The sequence below is a fragment of the Phycomyces blakesleeanus genome (genome assembly GCF_001638985.1).
Source record: "Phycomyces blakesleeanus NRRL 1555(-) unplaced genomic scaffold PHYBLscaffold_1, whole genome shotgun sequence".
NCBI lineage: Eukaryota > Fungi > Mucoromycota > Mucoromycetes > Mucorales > Phycomycetaceae > Phycomyces > Phycomyces blakesleeanus.
Window position 1 is genome coordinate 487512 of NW_017265134.1, and position 20846 is coordinate 508357.

Sequence of the window (20846 nt, forward strand, 5' to 3'; positions counted from 1 at the left end):
AATGTACGAATGTACAATGATAACCATCTATATATTTATTTGTCTATATAATTCTTGAAGGTTTGAATTGATCTTGATCTTGATCTTGATTCTTTCTTGGTTTACCTTATTTACCTTTGGCTTTTCCATGTATTTTGTTGGTGGAGTTGGGTAGGAATATCCAGCATAAACCATGACAGAAAAGAAAAGAAGAATAGTATATCAAGAAGAGTGCAACCGTGAATGCGAGTATGAATACAAATGTGATATAAGAGAGTAAATCTAAATGTGTATTGTCTTTCTTATTAGTCTCTTGAAAAAAAAAAAGAAGAAGAAGAAGAAAACAAAAAACTCAAGAGACTTTAGCTTTTTATAGCACAAGATTAGAAAAGACTTGTATTTATATCTATAATTATACATATAAAATATAAAATATAAATATATAAATATACATATATTTTGATAAAGAAGCTTTCATGTAAATTGATAGAATTTACGTTTTTCTTTTTATGTAAATGTATAATATTTGGTGCAGCCCAAAATCTTGTTTGATAAATTACATGATTTTTTTTTTGCTCATAAAAAAAAGGGAAGAAGAAGAAGAAGAATATGATAGTCTTGACTTGTCATTGTCAGTTTATGTATTCATTGTTTTTGTTGTTGTTGTTCTAGACTTGGTTCAAGAAAAACATTATCTTTGATGTGACATCTTTATGGACACAGGTTTCAAAAACCATAATGATAATACTAAATTACTATTTATTTATTTATTTTTTTTAAAAAAAAAACAAGGGCTTCAAAATTCAGGACAGACATAAAACACAATGATGATGATGATATGGATATTAATGATGGTAAAATCTTGTAAGGTTCCTTTTTTTTCTGCTTTTTTAAAGGAGTTTCTTGGTTTTGTGTAAAGATATATATATAAAAAGAAACAAAACAGATACTCACACACAAAAGCGTCATTCCAATTGAAACCAAAAAGAGACCAAGATATATATATATATATATATATATACATGCATATATACATATGAGTGATTGTAATTATTGGATGTCAAATTACAAATAAGAAAGAAAAAGGAAATATTTTATTCCTTGCTTGTCAAAAATACAATACTCTTATAAATTATACATTTTATATACTAAATTCAATCGAATTGAATTGAATTGAATTGAATTGACCATTTTATCAATATTTACACATCTACATCTTATTACTATCGCTATTACTTGTCTGTTGAAAGATTGGACTCTTGTAGTTCAGTATTGGCATGGCTATAGTCTTTGATTCCATAGCCATATCTTTGTTAATTTTAATGCTAATGTTGAAATTATCATTACAAGCTTTAAAAATAATATGCAAAGAATTCAAAAAAGATGACAATAATAACAAAAAGGCTAATATCTGTTTTTTTTTGTCTGTGTGTTGGTGGGTGTTTTAAGGAGTATTTCTTGTTTGAATTCCTTTTGTTTTGTTTTCGATTTTTTGCAATTGATAAAATGTCAGAGCATTAAAGTTGCGGACTCTACAAAGAATATGGATAGCAACATCAATATAATTATCATTGTATATAAAAAAAATGTGTGTGTGTGTCATGTACCTTAAAACATACCTATTTTAGCTTCAAACAATCAAAGAAACGAAACTAGAAACAAAATATAGATAGATAGATACACGGATGTACATATATGTTTATGTACCTATGCATTTTTGTATGTATTTATGCGTGCGTATTTATATAACATATCCAAAGCTTGTCTCATATATATATATATATATTCTTAGTCTGTATAGAACACACATACGCACACAAAGATTAACATGCAGACATCTTATAATGACAGAAACAAGTATGGCGGGCAGATCGTTTACTTTGGACCACTAAATTGACAATAGAGACCCTGCTTTATGTCCTTTATTAACCGAATCCAATTCTGACTAGCCTATAGCCAATAATTCAACTGCGCCTTTGTTGTGTCACATCAAGGGCAACATTCACCAAAAAAAGAAGAAAATAAATAAATAAATCTTATAATATTTTGTATTTCTGTATAGAGTATTGGGTCAATTAATGATTACAAATGCTCAAATGAAAAGGAAGATATCAATGTAGTTAAATATACATTTATCATTTGGAAATAAGTTCTCCTTTGCCCCTAAATCCAAAAGAAATAAATAATAGTAGATATTTATATAGAGAAAAGAGTTCAATGATCCTGTCCAAAGAGAATGTCAGGTGTGAAGATGTACATATACAAGTGCGCGCGTGAGACAGCCAGATTCCTCTTATTCATTTATTATTTGATTGCCTAGAGGTAACTACGATAACCCGTCTTCTTTGGAACTATATAGTATGATTGGGATATTATTTTAATGCCGATGAATCAAAGTATTCCAAGTCTTTTTATATATTTATATCTATATCTAGCTCCTTAATCGGCAGACTGAACAATATGTACCTGACAGAAACCCCAAATAAAAATTCTGCAAGTTCAAGTTCAAGTACAAATACCAATACCAATAAGAATACCTATAATATTACATACTACATATGTTACTGTAGGGATCAATATTTATTTTACAAACTGACATATCAATCCTGTCACGAGCAAAATCCGTTTTTTTTTGTTTTGTTTTTTATCAACTAAGCAAGTATTCATATTATTTTCTTGTCTCTTTTTGACTGGACATATTGAGATCAAGTTAGGGAGTGAAAGAGAGTTGGACTACAATGCCACGTTTGATCGACAGTATTCTACATGTGCGGATCAGATCAGGTGTATTGAGATTTGCATTCAAAACAAGACACAGTATATGTACTCACACATATATTACCAAATTTTGTAAATATATATATATATACAATTTACATCATTTATTGAACCAATTAACCAATAGATAGCTGTAAATTTATATCTATATCTATGTATGCACATGTGGCTGTTTCAATAAATCGTAATAGTATTATTAGTAGGGATAATAGCAGTAACAGTAAATAGAGAGAAAAGAAAAAGAGAGGGAAAGAGAGAAATATTTAATTCAATTAGACTGCTTGGAAATCCAACGTATTGAATTTATATTGACTAGGATATATCATTAGTTTATTTCTTGTTGATGATTTCAAAAAGAACCAAACTGACGAGGGTTACATTAAAGAGACTTATATAATGATCTTTGGCTTGTGGTTTTAAAAATCTTTTATAAAAAAAAAAAAAGATCAAAATTAGACCAGTCTTGCTGGTCTACAACCATCATTCTTTTTTAAAAAAAGAAAGGAAATATTTGTCTTGATGTTAATGGAATTCAAAAAAATTAACAATACCTTTCTTTTGGGATATTTTTATTTTTACCAATTGTCTGGTGATTTATGAAATAAGAAATATATATATCAAAATCTTGGAATACTCGAAGTTTATTTCGATTTAGAATAATCATCATGTATTGACTGACCTTTATCCAGACCCACAGGATTTATTGTTGTTGTTGTTGTTGTTTTTCTAGATCTTCAAGCCATTCGAAATTTTTATTTATATTTATATATGTTGAATTTATAAAGAATCATGATTATCAAATGGACTATCAGCAATGTTACCTTCTTTACTTGATATTGTCTACCACAAATACTCTTTAAAGAACCTATTCTGACCACCCCCCTCTTTATTTTTATTATTTTTAGTTGAACAAAGTCATGATATATTTTGTATGTGTTGTGTAAACATACATTAGACTGCAATAATAGTATAGTACAATATACTAAAAAAAAATTCAATTCAATGCACTAGATGAACAATCTTGTAGTGAATACTCTGGCATTCTTATTCTTATTCACCCTTAACCTTTATTTCTTTTTCTTTTGAGTCCAAGCAAGATGTCTATGCACCTCTTTGTTTATGTTTACACAACCACACGCACAAACACAAGCACAAGACTATTGTAAAGGCAAAATACATTATAGAGAACTAAAGTTTTTGGCTGCATTACGGTGTAGTATACGGGTATTAAAGAAAGTATATTTCTTATTATTGTTATTATTATCAGTATGTACTTGCATACATTGCATTACAAACATCTTGGACTCACAAAGACATTATTAACAAAGATCTACAATATATATTTTATACACATACATACAAACATTTGCACTACTAAACTCAATCTTTGGAAACTGAATCGAGTGCAATCGAGTGCAATCGAGTGCAATCGAGTGCAATCGAGTGCAATTGAGTGCAATTGAGTTGAATTGAATTGTAGGCTTGTCAAATTACACTTGATTTAATTTATTATTCAACCAAGAAATACAAACCATCAATGCATTCGAGCATTTTTTTTATTTTTTTATTTTTTTAATTGGGAGTCTGTAGGTAATTGTTATAATATCATATGATTCAACTTTCTTTTTTACTTGCTGATTCTCAGAGCGTATCTAGTAACTGTGTATAGATGTATCGTGTGCTTAAGAAAGAAATATAGAGAAATCTATGTCTTGTGTCTAGTGCCTATTGTCTTCTTTTTCTTCTTTTTTAGTTTATGTTATCAAAAGGATAAAGCTCGGCTTATCAACGGCACAACAACATATTATTAGCTATTATTTAATATTAAACTGTGTAATAACTTCTTTTATTATTCTCTATTAATAAAACAATGGAATACAATTCATATATAAGTAACATGTATATTATTATAAGCAATACATGCTACTCTATTCCATTATAACTAATACTGCGCCTGCTCGACTGATCTATTACGCCTTTCGGATTTACATCAAACTCTTTTTTTTGTGTGTGTTGGTATTTTATTAAGCGTAACTAAAACTGTATGTGAGATTGTAACTCTCTGTAATTGTGACTGTGACCGTAATTCGTTGCGATTGTGATTATGATTCAAGTTGAAATTGTGACTCGAATTTAGATTATCAACTGTAACTTGGTGTAATTGTCAAGTGTAAATCTGTAATTGTAACAGATCAGAACAAGCCACTTTTTTATCTCTGTCTTTAATTCTTTCTCCGTGTGAATGAATGAGTGCATGCATGAATGAATGAATGTAAAAAGTAATTAAGTAAACGATTGATTGAGTGTGATCCTTATTATTGGATCTAGAAAACGGACTCCAATTGAACCGGCACACTTCCGAATAAAAGATGAAGATAAAAATAAACTTTTTCTTTTTTACAGGACTTGTTTTGTTCTCTTTCTGTCCTGTCAGACTTCTTTTAAAGAAAAACGCGAAAAAAAAGAGAAAAGAATAGTTGAGATCTACGCTTTTAATGATTGGTGTTTTATGTGGTCTACTATGGGCAAGACAGAACCAAAAATAAAATAAAATAAAATAAACGAATGAGGGAAAGAAAACAAGGGCTCAAAATGCTTGTACTAGTCCTTTGATGTTCATTTGTCAAACAGAACGGAGCATCGAGCAGATTTGGCCGTACAAAAAGACCAAAGAAAGAAGGAAGAAGAAGACCAAAAAATATATATATAATATAATATAATATAATGTAATATAAAATGAGAGAATCTGTGTTCGGAGATGTCCTGCTAAATGGGAACGACAAAAAAAGACAAGGTGAGAAGTATAAATAATATTTTTTGAGTTGTGAAACAAGGGCAAGACAAGGGACATATATATATATATATATATATAATTTTTATATAAGAATATCTCATACACAAAAACTATTAAATGCTCATGTTTCCATGTGAGAATATTAATCAATTATATATTGTACTATATTGTACTATATGATCTTGTTAACTTTCAGCTCATAGACTACACCTCACTTACTAGAATTATATATTTATTTATTTAAATAAATAAATAAATTATTGAATTTATGTATTATTCTTATAAAACAAGACAAGACGTCAGATAAATAAATATACGCATCTTAAAAACTGTCCATAGTATTAAAGCCTTTTACTGAAACTTATTACATAGAATTACTCATAGGTCAAATGAATTACTTCCTCCACCCCCCAGAAAAAAAGAAAAGAAAAGGTGATCGGGGAGAACAGAATTTGTAATGTATACATATTCTATATATTGTATATTATGAACAAGTAAAATAAATAAAGAAATTATTATTATTCATAATCTTGTCAGTCTTTTTCTATTTTATTTTAGTGGGACAAATTAGATTACTGTATAATACAATCATCATTATCATCATCAAAGACTCTTTGATGTATATTTATATTATGATCTATTATAAATATATTATCTATGCTATCAGTACTGTGAAACACTTCAAGTCTAGATCCAAACTCATCAGACACACAAACACAGATAGACAGATATATACATAATTCTGTATGCATTGACTCTCTCACTATATAAATATATAAATACGTTATATATTTTTTTGTTCTTTTTGCAAAGTAACCATCGTCATATTCCAAAAATCACCATTAAAAATCTATATTCATTATTCATAATATCTAACAAGGTCAAACTAAATAAGAATCAAATCAGAAATCATAAAATATATATAATTGATTAATTGGTCAATTGATTTAATGAATTAATTGAATGCATTTCTATATATCTATACATTGTCTTTTAATAATACAATATCAAGAAGAAGACCAAGAGTATTTTGCTTTAGTAAATCAATTGCCAGTAAAAAAAAAACACAAACGCAGCAAAAAAATAAATAAATTAATATATATATATATATATATTGTGATTTTTATAATACCAAAGCAGAAACATATTATTTCTTTTTCTTTTTTGTCCTTTGTATAAATATTTTAAATCGCCGAACATTTGCTTTCGTCACGCGCTAAATTTGGGTGGTGTTTACTTTTTGGTCCTCTCCTTTTGTGATTGACACTTCACAAGTATGGGAAAAAAGAAGAAGTCAAAGTCATTGCGTCCTTGGTGTTGGTATTGTGAAAAGGACTTTGAAGATGACAAGGTTCTTGTAACACATCAAAGGGTATGTACTCATTGATCTACTAAACCGATCAAGATTATCAATATACTTGTGGATGTATTGAAACAAACCAAAGCCAAGCCAAGCCAAGTCAAGCCAAACCAAACCAAACCAAAAAAATAAATAAAAATATTTAGAATATTAATACTTTTACATCTAAAAACATATATACACAAATGTACAAATACATATACATACATACATATATACATATACATATATACACACATACATGTCTTAATATATATAATATATATATATATAACAAACAAACCAAAAAAAAACTAAATAACAATGACTAATGAATTCAATCACTTTTTATATAAAATACACGTATAACAACAACAACAACAACAACACGTATATACACGCACGCACATACACACTTGCATACATACATGTATACATACATACGAATAGGCAAAGCATTTCAAGTGTGAAGTATGCAACAAGAAACTCAGTAAGAATCACAACATTGGCCAAGGCTTTTTAAAAGTACAACTATTAATAATTCTCTCTAACACTCTTTATTATCATTGTAGCAACTGCCGGTGGTATGGCCGTACACGCTCAACAAGTACACAAGGTCGACATTACCCAGTGAGTCTGAAAATTCCAATCTATGTTTTTATTTTTGTTTTCTATTTATTTATTTATTTAGTTGGTAAAGATTTTGCATTTATTAACCTTTTCTTTTTTTTTAAATTTTTTTTTTCTTTGATTTAATCAATCAATCTTCATCAATCAAGAGTACCAAATGCATTACCTGGTCGAGAAACATTAGAGATTGAGATTTTCGGAATGGAAGGCATTCCACACGAAGATCAGGTCGCCTACGAAGCAAAGATGTCAGGAAATCAACCATCAAAGCGTGCGCGTACAGGCGGATCTGGACAGTACGATGAACTGACTCCAGAACAGATCCAGCAGCAGATTGCACTCCACAAAGCCGGCCCGTCAGCTCCAAGTGCGGCTCCTGCTGCACCTCAGCAATATTCTGCTCCACCATATTATGCTCCCCAGGTTTTTAATGGACCACCTATTCCAAATCAACCTCAGGGACCAGGTATGCCGTCTGCTTACCCTGGACAATACAGCCAGTTCTATCAGCCAAGACCACCGTTTCCATCTTATCCTCCTCCTCCCCAACAATTTTCATTCCGTCCACCAGGGTAAGAAATCCAAATGCAAATCAACTCTAAAAAAAAAGGAAAAAGAAATGGTGTGTATATATATTATAGACTTTCTAAACTTTTTTCTTTTCTTTTATACGTACACGTAGTGGACCTCCTCCATTTGGCGGGCAACCTTGGCCACCTATTCCACCAGGTCAGCAACCTGGTCAACCCAATATTGTTACCCAAAACATTCCCCCGTCTTCATCCTCTGCACCACCCGTATCTCACAATGCTCCTAACCAAAATACTACGCCTCAAAATATCTCGAATGCTGCGATCAATAGTATAAATAACAATACTACCAACAACAGCAGCAGTGCTAGCAGCAGTAGCAGCAATAATAATGGCAGCAATGTCGGCAATAGTAACGGTAACAGTATCAACAATGCTGGCGGCAGTGGAGCTACTACTACAACTACTACTACCACTACCACTACCACCACTACTGCTACATCTACATTCTCTCCGTCTGTCGCATATGCCCCACCTATATCAGCGGGACCTACGAATGCGCCAATAGCACAGGCATATCACACCGACCCACATCACCATTCACATCCACATCAACATCAACAACAACATCATCAACAACATCCACATCCACAACATCAACAACACCCACAACATCATCACCATCAATCTGCACAATCAGCCGCAGTTGGTGGTGTCGGTAGTGGTGGCGTCGGTATAGTAGGTGTAGGAAGTAGTGGAGGTGCCGGAATCGGTCTCAGTATCGGCGGCAGCAGCAGCAGCAATCATGCCAACAATGGAGGAATTCACGGTAGTGGAGGAGGTAATGTTGGAAGAGGCAGTGGAGTAAGAGGAGGAGGAGGAGGTTATGATTATATTTCTGGAATTCCTGCTGAAACTATTCCAGCTCCCCTGGTTGCGGATGTCGGTAAGAAAAAGGCGTCGAAATCCATGTTGATCTACAATCATTCTACCCTGTCTCCGGTAAGTGTGCATTAAATTTGCAAGCCTAACAACCATAATATATAAAATACACATACACACAAAATACATTACATTACACTACATTATATTACACTACATTACATTACATTACAATACACACGCATATATGGATCTTTTTATCTGACGGGGGAAAGGGAATTTTAGGATGAGCTGCGAGCACAGCTAGAGAAGTATGCTATCAGGATCTAGAAAGAATGAAAGAATGAAAGAAAGATCACCAGGAAAACGATACAGACAGATCCATCATCATCATCATCGTCATTATTGTGATTTTTTTCTTGTGGTTTGTAGTAGATAAAACAATAAATGGACCGGTAAGGTGTACTGAAATAAAGAAAAAAAGAGAAAACGAAAGAGAAAAGAATTATGTGATGAACATAAGTATGAATTGTGAATATGGAATGAATGGAGTGAATATGACATATTATGTCAATTTTATTATTATTACCATGGAAACAACAACAAGTAACAACAATAATAATGGGTATAATTATAACCATAGTAACTATAGTAACTATAGTAACCATAATGATTATGGTGGAGGAGGTGATGATGAGTATTGCTATTCCATAAATATATAATACTATATGTGTATTTGTGTATATACGTACATATGCATATATGTTTTAAAAATCTATATATTATGAGATACTATATTATAAGATACTATGACAATTCAATTCGATTCAATTCAACTCAATATAAATAAATAAGTAAATAATAGGCTTACAACTAAAATCAAAGATCAAAAATCAAAGATCTAAAAAAAAAAAGCAAAGAGTAAGAGAGTGAGCGAGTGAGAGAGTAAGAGGGTACACAAAGAAGCACTATTGGTGACACCCACGCGTCTAAGCAGCAAAAGTAGTGAAGGCCAGGTTGGCTGCTGTTAAAGAAGCTCGTGGTCTCCTTCTTTTTCTTTTGACTTGAAACCCAGTCTAAGCGGCTCTTCTCCACCCCCCCCCCCCCCCCAAAGGACTGTCTTGGGAAAAATACGACGATGATTCGTCCTAAAACACACCAAGGCCCGCCCAAAGACACTCCAGTCAGGGGGTTGTATATGCTTTTGGTTTTTCGGTTGTTGGTTGTTGGCTTTCGATTTATAGTTTTTTTTTTTTATTCTTGTGTACTTTTTTTTTATATGTATAAATATATATATTTGTTGAGACAGTTCCGATCTTGGGGGTCTACAAAGTCTTATTATTTTTTTAATTTTTAATTTTTTTTTTTTTTTTTTTACAACAGAGCAGTCTTTTTTTTTTATATATATATACATACTATATCTGTATCTGTATTTGTATCTGTATCTATATATTTATACATTTTGTATTTTTATTTTTTTTATTTTTTATTTATTTATTAAGATTATATTTTTTTATAAAAAAAAATTAATTTCACTTCTTCCTCTTCCTCTTCTTCTCATTACTACCTTTTGTGTCCTCTATTGCTTATCCATTTTGATTTCTATACACAAATACAATTCATTTCAATTCAATTGAACTCAATTAACAACCTCAAGTTAAAATAATAAAAAAATAATCAACGAATAACATGCCCACAATTCTCAAGCACCAACCTCGTCGAGTTCTTGCAGTCAATCTTGACCAGACTCTGTCACACACCCTCGAAGCCCTCGTTAAATGGCACAACGACACCTATAGCACTCACCTGACAATTGAGGACTTTGATACCTATGACTTTGCCGCAGTCTGGGGCGGGTCTCAGGAATCTACATGCGATAAGATCCGTGCGTTTTACGACTCTGAATACTTTGAACGCATTCCACCGATCCAAGACTTTGCGCTCGAGGCCCTAAAGATGTTCAAGAAGCGTAAATTTACACTGGTAATCATTACCTCTCGTCAGCAATTCGTTGCTGCTCAAACCAAACAGTTTGTTGATCGCCACTATCCAGGTAATGCAGTGTAGCCTTAAATTAGAGTTGAATACAAGAAATATACCAAAAATATACATGCATAGATACATATATGTACACATCTATCTATCTATCTATATTAATAATAATACTAATAATAATCATTTTCTTTTAGGTCTATTCGAAAGCATTTACTTTTGTAATCTTGGTCTTTCCAATGCTGAGCAATTAGAATACGTTTCAAAATCAAAGGCCACAATCTGTAAAGAAGTTGGCGTAGATGTCTTAATTGATGATTCCCTTGATCACGCACTGGACTGTGCCCAACTCGGGATCAAGGTGCTTCTGTATGACCGCAAGGGGCAGTACACCTGGAACCACCTGGAACCCAACACACAAGCATCAGCAGCATCAGCAGCATCACCGGTAGAAGTAGAAGGACGACATTCGACAAACTCTCGCTTGACTCTGACGTCAACATCGCGGAAACTCTACCCGCCTACAAAGACAACCGTGCGAGCGCTACCATCCAACGTGAAACGTGTGACTAGTTGGAAGGACATCTTGGCCCAGCTTCCAAAACCGCGCAGTCCACTTTCGGCCTGCTACTTCCCTGAAGACTTTGAGTGCAATGCTAATGCGGAATCCGAAGAGTCAGAAGTGTCAGAATATGAAGAAGATTTCTACGATGGGTCTACCTTTGTGGACCAAAGCAACCAAGGCTACGAGACAATTGAAATCGATGAACTGACCGAAGATGAGCTAGAAGATGAAGATGAAGATGAAATTTCTCAAGCCAAACATCTTTACGCCGATGACTCTTGGAACGACACCATTGTTTGGGCTTAAGAAAGAAAGAAAGAAAGAAGAAATATATATATATACTATACTATACATACATACATGCATACATACATACATACAAATTTTATTGTTGTTACTCTTTATTGAATTATTTAGTTAGTGAAGTCAATTGGTTAGTTAAAAACCAACTTCTTTAACATGTACATTTTACCCATCTTTTTTTTACTTTAAAAAAAAATCATTTTATTTTTGTATTATTTTCCTTTTTTTCTTTTCATTCGTCTGCTTCTTTGATTCAATTTTTCTGTAATACATAAAAATCCAAAAAAAAATAATCCAATTTTGTGTTTCACTCAACGGTTGGCCTGTAACATGTGTGACACTAAAATCCCAATGACTATCTTTTTCTTTCTTTCTTTCGTTCCTTTCTTGTATATAAAAAAAAGTAATATATAATATGATATAATATAAAAGTCACTTTTTTATATATATATCTATATAAATAAATAAAATATGTATTTTGTTGTTGTGGGACTACTCTGCCAAAAATAATAAAATAAAAGCGCCTTACCAAACATTACATTGTTACCCGTTAAAACGAACAGCCTATTGGTGATCGAAATTTTTTGACTTTCTTGATAATCATTCTCCTCCCTCTCTCTGTATATATATATATATTTTCTATTTTGTAAATCTTATTGCTATTATTGATTGGCTCATCAAACATACAAATAAATTCAAATAAATAATAAGACCAAGAGCAAGAACAAGTGTTTTCCTTTTATTATATGGAGACGACACTATTTGCTATTTGTTATGGCGTATGTTTTTTGTGTATTTGTTTTGTGTGTATTTGAGTGGCAAGCTAAAGAGATAAGACTGAGGTTAGTCTTTTCTTTCTTGGTTGGTGCTGCTGGTCATTTATCACGGTTGTGTTAATTGATCTGTTTGGCAGCCTTATCCGACCATGAGCTCAATTTTAGACTCGTTGATCTTCGAAAGAGTAACACGGTTGGCTACTGCTGGAATAAAGGCGCATATATGAAGGAGAGAGAGAGAGAGAACGGGGGTATGCAGACTGGTACGACGAGGATCGTCAACGAGTCTGCCTCTTGGCAAGAAAAAAAATCAATGCCTTTGAAAGTTTGTGGCCGTGGCATTCACCACCAACTCTGTAAGAAAAGAAAAAAAAAGAAAAAAAAAAAGGTCTCATCAAGATGGCGTTATATTTGATCTTGTATGCAGCACATCCTGGACCAAGAGAAAGAATTCTACAACTTCGAAAGTCGATGCCTCTCCATGACAACAAATAGTGTATCCAAATCTTTACGAGCATTTTCCTTGTACTTTTTTTTTCTTTTTCTTTTTCGTCGAGGCTGTTTCTCAAGACGGATTTGGACATCAGTTCCAAAAACAATACGGACCAAGGTTCGTTGTATAGATAGCAAAGCTCTTTGACGTAGAACATGAGATATAAACAAACGGGTGAAATGAATGGTGATTCCGATGGTAATTTCTAAATAAATACCATAGGCAATGTTCCTTTCTTCTCTCTTTCCTATAGTGGAATGTCAGGTCCAAAACAAGACGGATAAAGGTTTGTTTTATGGTAAAAGATCTTTAATATAAAGCACGAGATTTAAAGCAGCGTAATAACGCAGATTAATAAAAGAAAAGAAGAAGAAAAAAAGGGAGTTCATTTATTGTATATCTTCTTAAAAATTGTCTCTACAGATTTTCATTTAAATACAGCTATTTAGCAACGTTGTTAATGTTATCATTACTACCGCTGATGATGATGATTATGATGATGTTCTTGGCATTCCAAGCAGTTCCAAAAGCCTTTTATTTCTATATAAGATCCTGACACACACACACACACACACACATATATATATATATATATATACAAAAAAAAGAGAGAGAGAAAATGCTATATTCTTGCAGCCTCTCAATCTTATTTGTTCTCCATCTTTGTTTTTTGTTTTTTGGGTTTTGGCTTGGAGTTTTATGTTCAAAAGAAGAAGTTGCGAAAAAAAAGTTGAGATATACTTCTAACTTTGGAACGAGTACACAAAGACTACAGCTGCTTAATGATGTTTTAATTAATCGAGCAAACCATTTCACACATAAATGTCTGGCAACTAGTATTTCTGTAAAGAGATTATAACAAATACAAGTGTAACTAGACGAAACAACAAGAACATATCCGTGTATTCTGACTCTTATGGTTAGATACCCAAATAAAAAGAAATATATATTATTTTGTGCAAATGTAAAAAGGTTTGTATATATATATATATAATTATATACATTGGCTGATCAATATATACAAACAGGAGAAAACAAGTCATACTTTTTAGTCTAGAGCTTGTCGTTGCCTTTAATGAACAATGCCAAACAAAATATAATAAGGCCTAGGGCTTGTGTACATATTACGATCAAGCACAAATTAATATACAGTGTACTTTTCTTGATATTTTGTGTACTGATTATTTATTTATTTATTTATTTTGATCAACAACTCACAACCATAGAATACAATACCCATACACACAAATTCATATAAAAATATAGGTAGGTGTAGTGATCGGTTGGAAAGTGGTGTGTTTAATAAAATCCAAGATACAAAAGTAATGAAATAATGAAACGGGTACAAAACGAATATGAAGCCCCTTTTTTGGTGTGGTATACATATAACATATCTAAGCACCTTTGTAGGAATCATCATATTATAATATGATTAGAAGCCAAAGAGCTATTATAATTGCTATCTATCTATATAATAATAACCATTTGAATAAATTAATAATAATAATTGTTGGCGCCATCTAAAGATGTAATTTTGTGTACTCTTTAAATGAAAAAGAAAAAGGAAATTCAATATCGCATGGTGTGAACTTTTTTTTATATATATCTTTTTATTTATGTCAACTGACTTTACTGTTTGGAAAACAAGGAGTTTGGAAATACAATATTTCTTATAAAATAGATTGATAAATAGAATTAAGCTTATGCTTATGCTTATAATTATAATTATAATTCTAATTCTAATTCTAAATTCTAATTCTAAATGTGATTGTAATTGTAACTGTGATTGTGATTGTGATTGTGATTGTGATTGTGATTGTGATTGTGATTTCTTTCTTTTGAATTTAGAGTCACAATTAGAATTACAGTTAGAATTATAAACAGTAACACTTTTCCTATTACTATCATTGTTGTGATTTGTTACTTTTTTTTTTTAAAAAAAAATCATCTATATAAAATTTTTTTTCCAGGGAATTTCGTTGTACCATCAATCTGGTGTCTGGAAATAAAGCTGACGGCAACTATATTTCTCTTTTAGATCACCTGTCACAAAGTCTTTAGTCTTTAGTCTTTATTTTATTATTTTATTTTGTATGCCCTTGTCTCACCCCAAAGAAGTATCAAGTACAGAATAGAAATAAGAAATACTAATAGACAGAATAACATCCAGAACTGTGATCACAGCTACCATTAATAATAATAATATATATAAAAAAAAAGTACTCTTTTATTGCCTCCAAAGGCAAGTGCACCGTGCACACTAATGAAAGAAAGGAAGAAAATTCACAATATTATTGATATGTATATGCACACATTCTATAGATAATGAACACTTGAAGCATGAACTAGCTGTCAATAACCCACGCCTTTTTTATTCTTATTTTGTAGTACCCAACTCATGTATAAGGTGAGTACAAGCCTAGTATTGTTTTGTTCAAAGGGGAAGTGTGCCAATGACAAATACATCGGTTCGATTACTAGATATAATCTTGACCAAGAAAGAAAGGAAGGGTAAAATGAAGAGCAATAGAATGAGATAGAGGCACACAGTCTAAAATATAAATCAACATGTGTTTGTATATACATATATATATAAAGTATACAAATATTACTATAATTATTATAATTATTACTATTATCATTATTAGTAAAGTAATAATTATGCTGTATACCTAGGGAAGCCTTATTTATACTATCTATCGGGTGGAATCGCTCACTATAACTAGTCGCAATAAATGCTTATTATTTAATCTGATTATCAACAGAGAAATAAATTATTAGTAATAGTATATAAATATATAGCTGTACAGAATACTTTATATTTTATATTTTATATATAAAATATCTTTCTTCAGTTTAGTCAATTATATCAAGATTGCCTTTTCTGAGTAATGTATTTTTATAAATTTTTTATCCATTAGAAAAAGTAAATTAACAGTAATTATTATAATTATAATTACAATTACAATGCTATATCTTAATAACTCAAAGGTTATTGGATCTATACAATTATGGAAAGAATGATAAAAGGCTAAATGCGAAACAACAATAATAATAATATTTTATATATTATATATTATATCTATATTTATCTATATAGGTTATTACTATTAATGCTATCATCATCATTATCCTTATCACTATGGTGGGGAAATAGATCAAGGGTTCTTCCCCACCATCATATATACATTCATAGGTTTGTATGTACACCCGTAAACACCCACACCAACGCCAATACATAGATATTAGCAATTAATATTAAAGATTAATATTAATATTAACCTTAATATTAATATTAATCTTTAATATCAATATCAATATCAATATCAATATCGGTATCGGTATCGGTATCAATGTCAATACCATGATCATTATGTCTATTAGATTATGCTAGTTACTATGGTTACTACTATGATTACTGTTCATATTATGATTATCATTCTCATTATATTAAATATTTAAAAGAATAATATTCAAGTCAAGGTACATACAAACTCTATAGAATTGACACACCACTTTAAATCATGTCAACTAATCTCGGTTAAAAGAATACTGGATTTGCGAGGAGGGAAACGGAACCAAACTTTTAATACCACCCGTGAATATTGTCATTATTTACTGTCCTTCTCTCTTTCTATATCTTATTGTTATGTTGCTTGTTATCGTTGCTGTACTCTCATGAAACGTGGTCAGTTATCATGAACAAGTTAAGACCGAATAGAAATCAGAATAATAATAAAAAAGAACCTTTTCGGTAAAGACAGACACACTTCATTAGATTTACAACACAATTGGCTTAAAAAGGGACAAATGATGTAAAGCGATAATATGAATCCAGTTAACAAGGAAACAGCGTGGTTAATGCAGAAACGTGTTTGACAGAAACAAAGGTACAATAAGGATCGCGCCATTTTATAGAAGCTCGAGTGTTGCTTAATGGACTACCTTGAACAAGAGTTTAACGTTGCACGTTGTACGGAATAGAAATATAAAATAATAAATAATTATAAAAATAAAAAAAAAGAGTAAAAATATATAAAATATAAAGATATATAAAAAAAAACAACGCCACGTGGAGAACAATAGCTTTTTGTTTTTTTGTTCGAATTGATTTTTTTTCTCTTTTGTGTGTATGGCAAGAAGTCTTTAAGAAGCTTAGGTTTCTCAGAATAATGGCCGATCGTAAATGGCAAAAGAAGACGCGATGACGGGTAATGTCATTAAAAACAATAAGAATCTCCAATAAAGTGACTTGGTTTGATGAGCCGGAATATTGGCTCAAACAATGGACGCCTGCTTCAAAAGGCAAGTCCTACACGCTTCCCGGTAACACGATGCCACATGGAAAGATAGGACATCTATGGCGTGCCACAAGGAGCATGTTTAAATCACAAAAACATGAACATTATTTAATCATGACCTTGACATTGGACAACTGGGCCCTGCTCAGTACTTCTATAGAAAGAAGCCCAAAAAAAAGAGGACGTCTAAAATTAAAAACCGTCAATCCAATAAATACCACTTACATCTCATCCAGAAACTGTCTCGTCAGAAACCATCTCTTAAGTTTGTCTTCTTATTCTTATGCCTCCCATGTACAACCAGACCAAAAATTCTCACCACTCGAAAGCCACTATGCCTAAGCAAACCCGCACCTCTCCAGTCTACTATTGTTCAGTACTCTTACCAGAAAACACCCATGCACGCCTTTTGAATCCTATCGAAAAACAGAACAAGATTGAGTTGGCCGAAAGAGTAGCCAAAGCAGAGGTAAAATCCTTTTTATCCTTTTGTCTTGAAAGTATTCACACTCTTTCTCTCTTACCACAGGCTATATATCACCAACCAGCCTCTCGATCTAAAGAAGACTTTTATCTCGTCAGTCTACCTCGAGGTGTACATCGAATTCCAATTGTCAACCTGTCAAACAGCAAAAAATCCCAACCCTCTTCACCCCCTATAGATTCATGGAAAGATACAAGCTCTACATTAGCTAAAGAGGTACATATAATAAACACACACACACGCACACACAAAAGCCCTCTTTCTCTTTTGTGTGTTTGTGTGAATAAGTGGGGGATAAAGTCTAAAGTGCCCTTTTATACTTATATATACTTTTTTTAATAATAATAATAATAATAATAATTTATTCATTCTCACAGTCTACACCAAATTCACCTCCTACATCCTATCTTGCATCACCACCACTCGAACCTAAGCAAAACAACAAACCATATCACATAAACACTGCTCCATGTTCTCTGGGCCAACGGACCCCGGTCCAGTCACCAGCCGAGTCCTCATTTGATCTATTCCGGCCGAATTCCTCCCAGACTCTTCCAAAGATCACCCCACCCCAACGATTCAGCTATAACGAGTCCTTACCCGTATCTCCCCTTTGTCCACCACCACATCTCAGACGTGAAAGACGAACCTCGAGAGCTGCTTCGGTACCCGAATTTGCCCACCCTCACCGTCCCAGCATAGACTATTCATCTCGACGGGGTAGCCAATCAAGTGTCTCTCATAGCATTGTCAACCGACCAAGACCAAAGGTAAAACTATATTTTATAAAAAAAAAAGAAGAAGAAGAGAGAGAGAGAGAGAGACAGAAAGAAATAAGGAATACAAAGTACAAGACACAAGGCACAAAAGTACAAAGTACAATTATAGAACGTTGATCATTTAACAAACAATTTTTGTCTTTCTTTTTTCTTATTTAAAATAATAATAATAATAATAAAAATAAAATAAATTAGTCAATGTTGTCCAGGATGGCTACACAGGATTTGCCAGAAGAGAGATTGTCGGTGTCACAGAGTATGTGGCTAGATCAACTTGAACGACAGATCAAGATTAGACTACAGTCAACCGTCTATCCATCCCTGTCTAGTGTCACTCAGATCCAGCAAGAGGCTCGCCAGTTCTGGGAGGACCAGAGACGAGCCATGCAGGCATTCAGCGATAGCCTTATAGAGAAAATAGAAGACCGTTTCGAATTATCCGAGACAAACCCTTCGCTGCAGATTGCATCCAAGCAGACCGAATTAGAAAAGGAAGTCATAGAGAACCGACGCGAAATTCTGCACTTGCAACGCCAGCTGGTAGAATTCGATCTTCTGAAGCCCCGTCACGCCGAACTAGAAGCACAGTATGAGGCCATGGGGCAACAAGCCGCTTATTTCCAAAAGGAGTGGCAAGAGTCCAGAGTACAGCAGAGCCGAGTTGTGGAGTTGGAAGCACACCTAAAGATTTTGACCGACGTTGTTGAGGAAGATTGTACCAAGCAGCGATTGGACGAAATCTTGATGGAAAAGGCGCAATGGAAAGCCGAAATGGACGAACAAATCAAAGCCAAACAGACCCTAAAAGACCGAGTGGATGAATTACAAGTCGAAGTCTGCCGTAACCACAAGGAGATGAACCGGCTCGGAAGTCGTAATCAGCAGCTCGAGACCGACCTTGAGTGCCACCAGCGAGAGTTGGAGCGACTCCAGGCCAAGTGTGAATACCGCACCGTGGAACGACCTGAGATTGGGATGGCCGACTGTGGAGAGGAGTTTGGACAAGGATTGGTAAGCCAGTGTCTACCCCCTCCCACCAATAAGCTCCCAGAAACACCAGCAGAGATGATGGAAACTATTGGTCGCCTCAAGGAAGAAAACCGAAAGATCAAACAGTCCGAGAGTGTCAACAAGATCCAACTTGACTACATGCAAAGAGAGCTCAACCAGCTAACTCCTGCCGGACTCAAACGCCACCTGGAGCGTAAAGATGAAGAAATCCTCAAACTTAAGCGAGCACTCGAGAGCCATACTAAGCAAACCCAACCTACAACCATAAGCTCTATACCTATCAATTCACCCATATCCTTACCCTTACCATCTGTACCTGTATCTGTACCAAGTGAACCTGAACCTGAACATGACCATGAACATCAATCTATATCTACAACATCTGTACCTACCGATCTGGCCGTACCTATAGCCGTACCTGTAACTATACCTCTACCTTTATCCACAATTATACCTACCCATGTTACTGGATCTACCACACTCGGTGGCAAGAGTTCACCTCAGACAAGTCGAACATGCTCCCCTTGCTCTTCATTCTGCCGAACTCCTCCACCAGAGCGCCATCCAGAACGCTTAAGCTATCGAATGGACACATCTGGACCTTCTAATGAATTGGATGGCCATGTGACCTTTATGACACAGATCAACGGAAAACTATCCCATTACACAGTAAAAGTATCTAGTAATACACATCCGATGAGTCAAAACACAAATCCTAGACGCCGTAGCCAAAAGCCATTGAATCCAGAAGCCGCGGCATGGAAACCACCAACTACTTCTAGCCGTTCAGGCAGTAGTCATAAGGGTAGTCCGACTTTGTAATAATTACCATATTTTTCATAGACATTATATACACTATATACATACAAGTACAACAGTTTAGTTCTTTATACCCCCTCTTTCTATTTCTTCTTTCCATCTTAATAATGACAATAAGGACAATAATAATAATAATAATAATTACTTACACTACCATCTAATCCACATTGAACATATATGGACCGATGAGATTGTGCGGAGAAATACCGACCAATAAGAATCGGCGAAAATTGTGTGCTAGAAGACGCAATGTTCGCAACAAAGCAAACCTCTGCCCATACAGCTTTAGTTTAAACCAGTGTGTGTGTGTGTGGCTTTAAAAGAGGCCAATGAAAATATATATATAAAAAAAAATAGATGAAACATAAATACTAAACTGGGGTTGCATTTA

The 20846-nt window shown here is 33.3% G+C and overlaps 4 protein-coding genes across 4 annotated transcripts; all 4 read left to right on the forward strand.

Moving 5' to 3' along the window:
- Window positions 1–6827: 6827 nt before the first annotated feature.
- PHYBLDRAFT_105105 (C2H2-type zinc finger transcription factor) lies at window positions 6828–7524 on the forward strand (the record flags this gene model as incomplete). Its single annotated transcript, XM_018427883.1, has 3 exons — window positions 6828–6923; window positions 7341–7380; window positions 7463–7524. 3 exons carry the CDS (start codon window positions 6828–6830, stop codon window positions 7522–7524), a joined length of 198 nt encoding a protein of 65 aa, XP_018298465.1.
- A 2923-nt stretch (window positions 7525–10447) lies between these two features.
- Window positions 10448–12344, forward strand: PHYBLDRAFT_184290 (hypothetical protein). Its single transcript, XM_018438909.1, has 2 exons — window positions 10448–10985; window positions 11122–12344. The coding sequence occupies exons 1-2, from the start codon at window positions 10622–10624 to the stop codon at window positions 11793–11795; spliced, it is 1038 nt and encodes a 345-aa protein (XP_018298466.1). The 5' UTR covers window positions 10448–10621; the 3' UTR covers window positions 11796–12344.
- Window positions 12345–15459: 3115 nt separating this feature from the next.
- PHYBLDRAFT_161070 (hypothetical protein) lies at window positions 15460–16455 on the forward strand (the record flags this gene model as incomplete). Its single annotated transcript, XM_018434339.1, has 6 exons — window positions 15460–15468; window positions 15502–15572; window positions 15710–15713; window positions 15983–15987; window positions 16162–16257; window positions 16326–16455. The coding sequence occupies 6 exons, from the start codon at window positions 15460–15462 to the stop codon at window positions 16453–16455; spliced, it is 315 nt and encodes a 104-aa protein (XP_018298467.1).
- A 1190-nt stretch (window positions 16456–17645) lies between these two features.
- On the forward strand, window positions 17646–20458 carry PHYBLDRAFT_61476 (hypothetical protein; the record flags this gene model as incomplete). The annotated part of the gene is made up of 4 exons (XM_018440810.1): window positions 17646–17831; window positions 17892–18062; window positions 18224–18616; window positions 18821–20458. The coding sequence occupies 4 exons, from the start codon at window positions 17646–17648 to the stop codon at window positions 20456–20458; spliced, it is 2388 nt and encodes a 795-aa protein (XP_018298468.1).
- Between the last annotated feature and the right edge of the window lie 388 nt (window positions 20459–20846).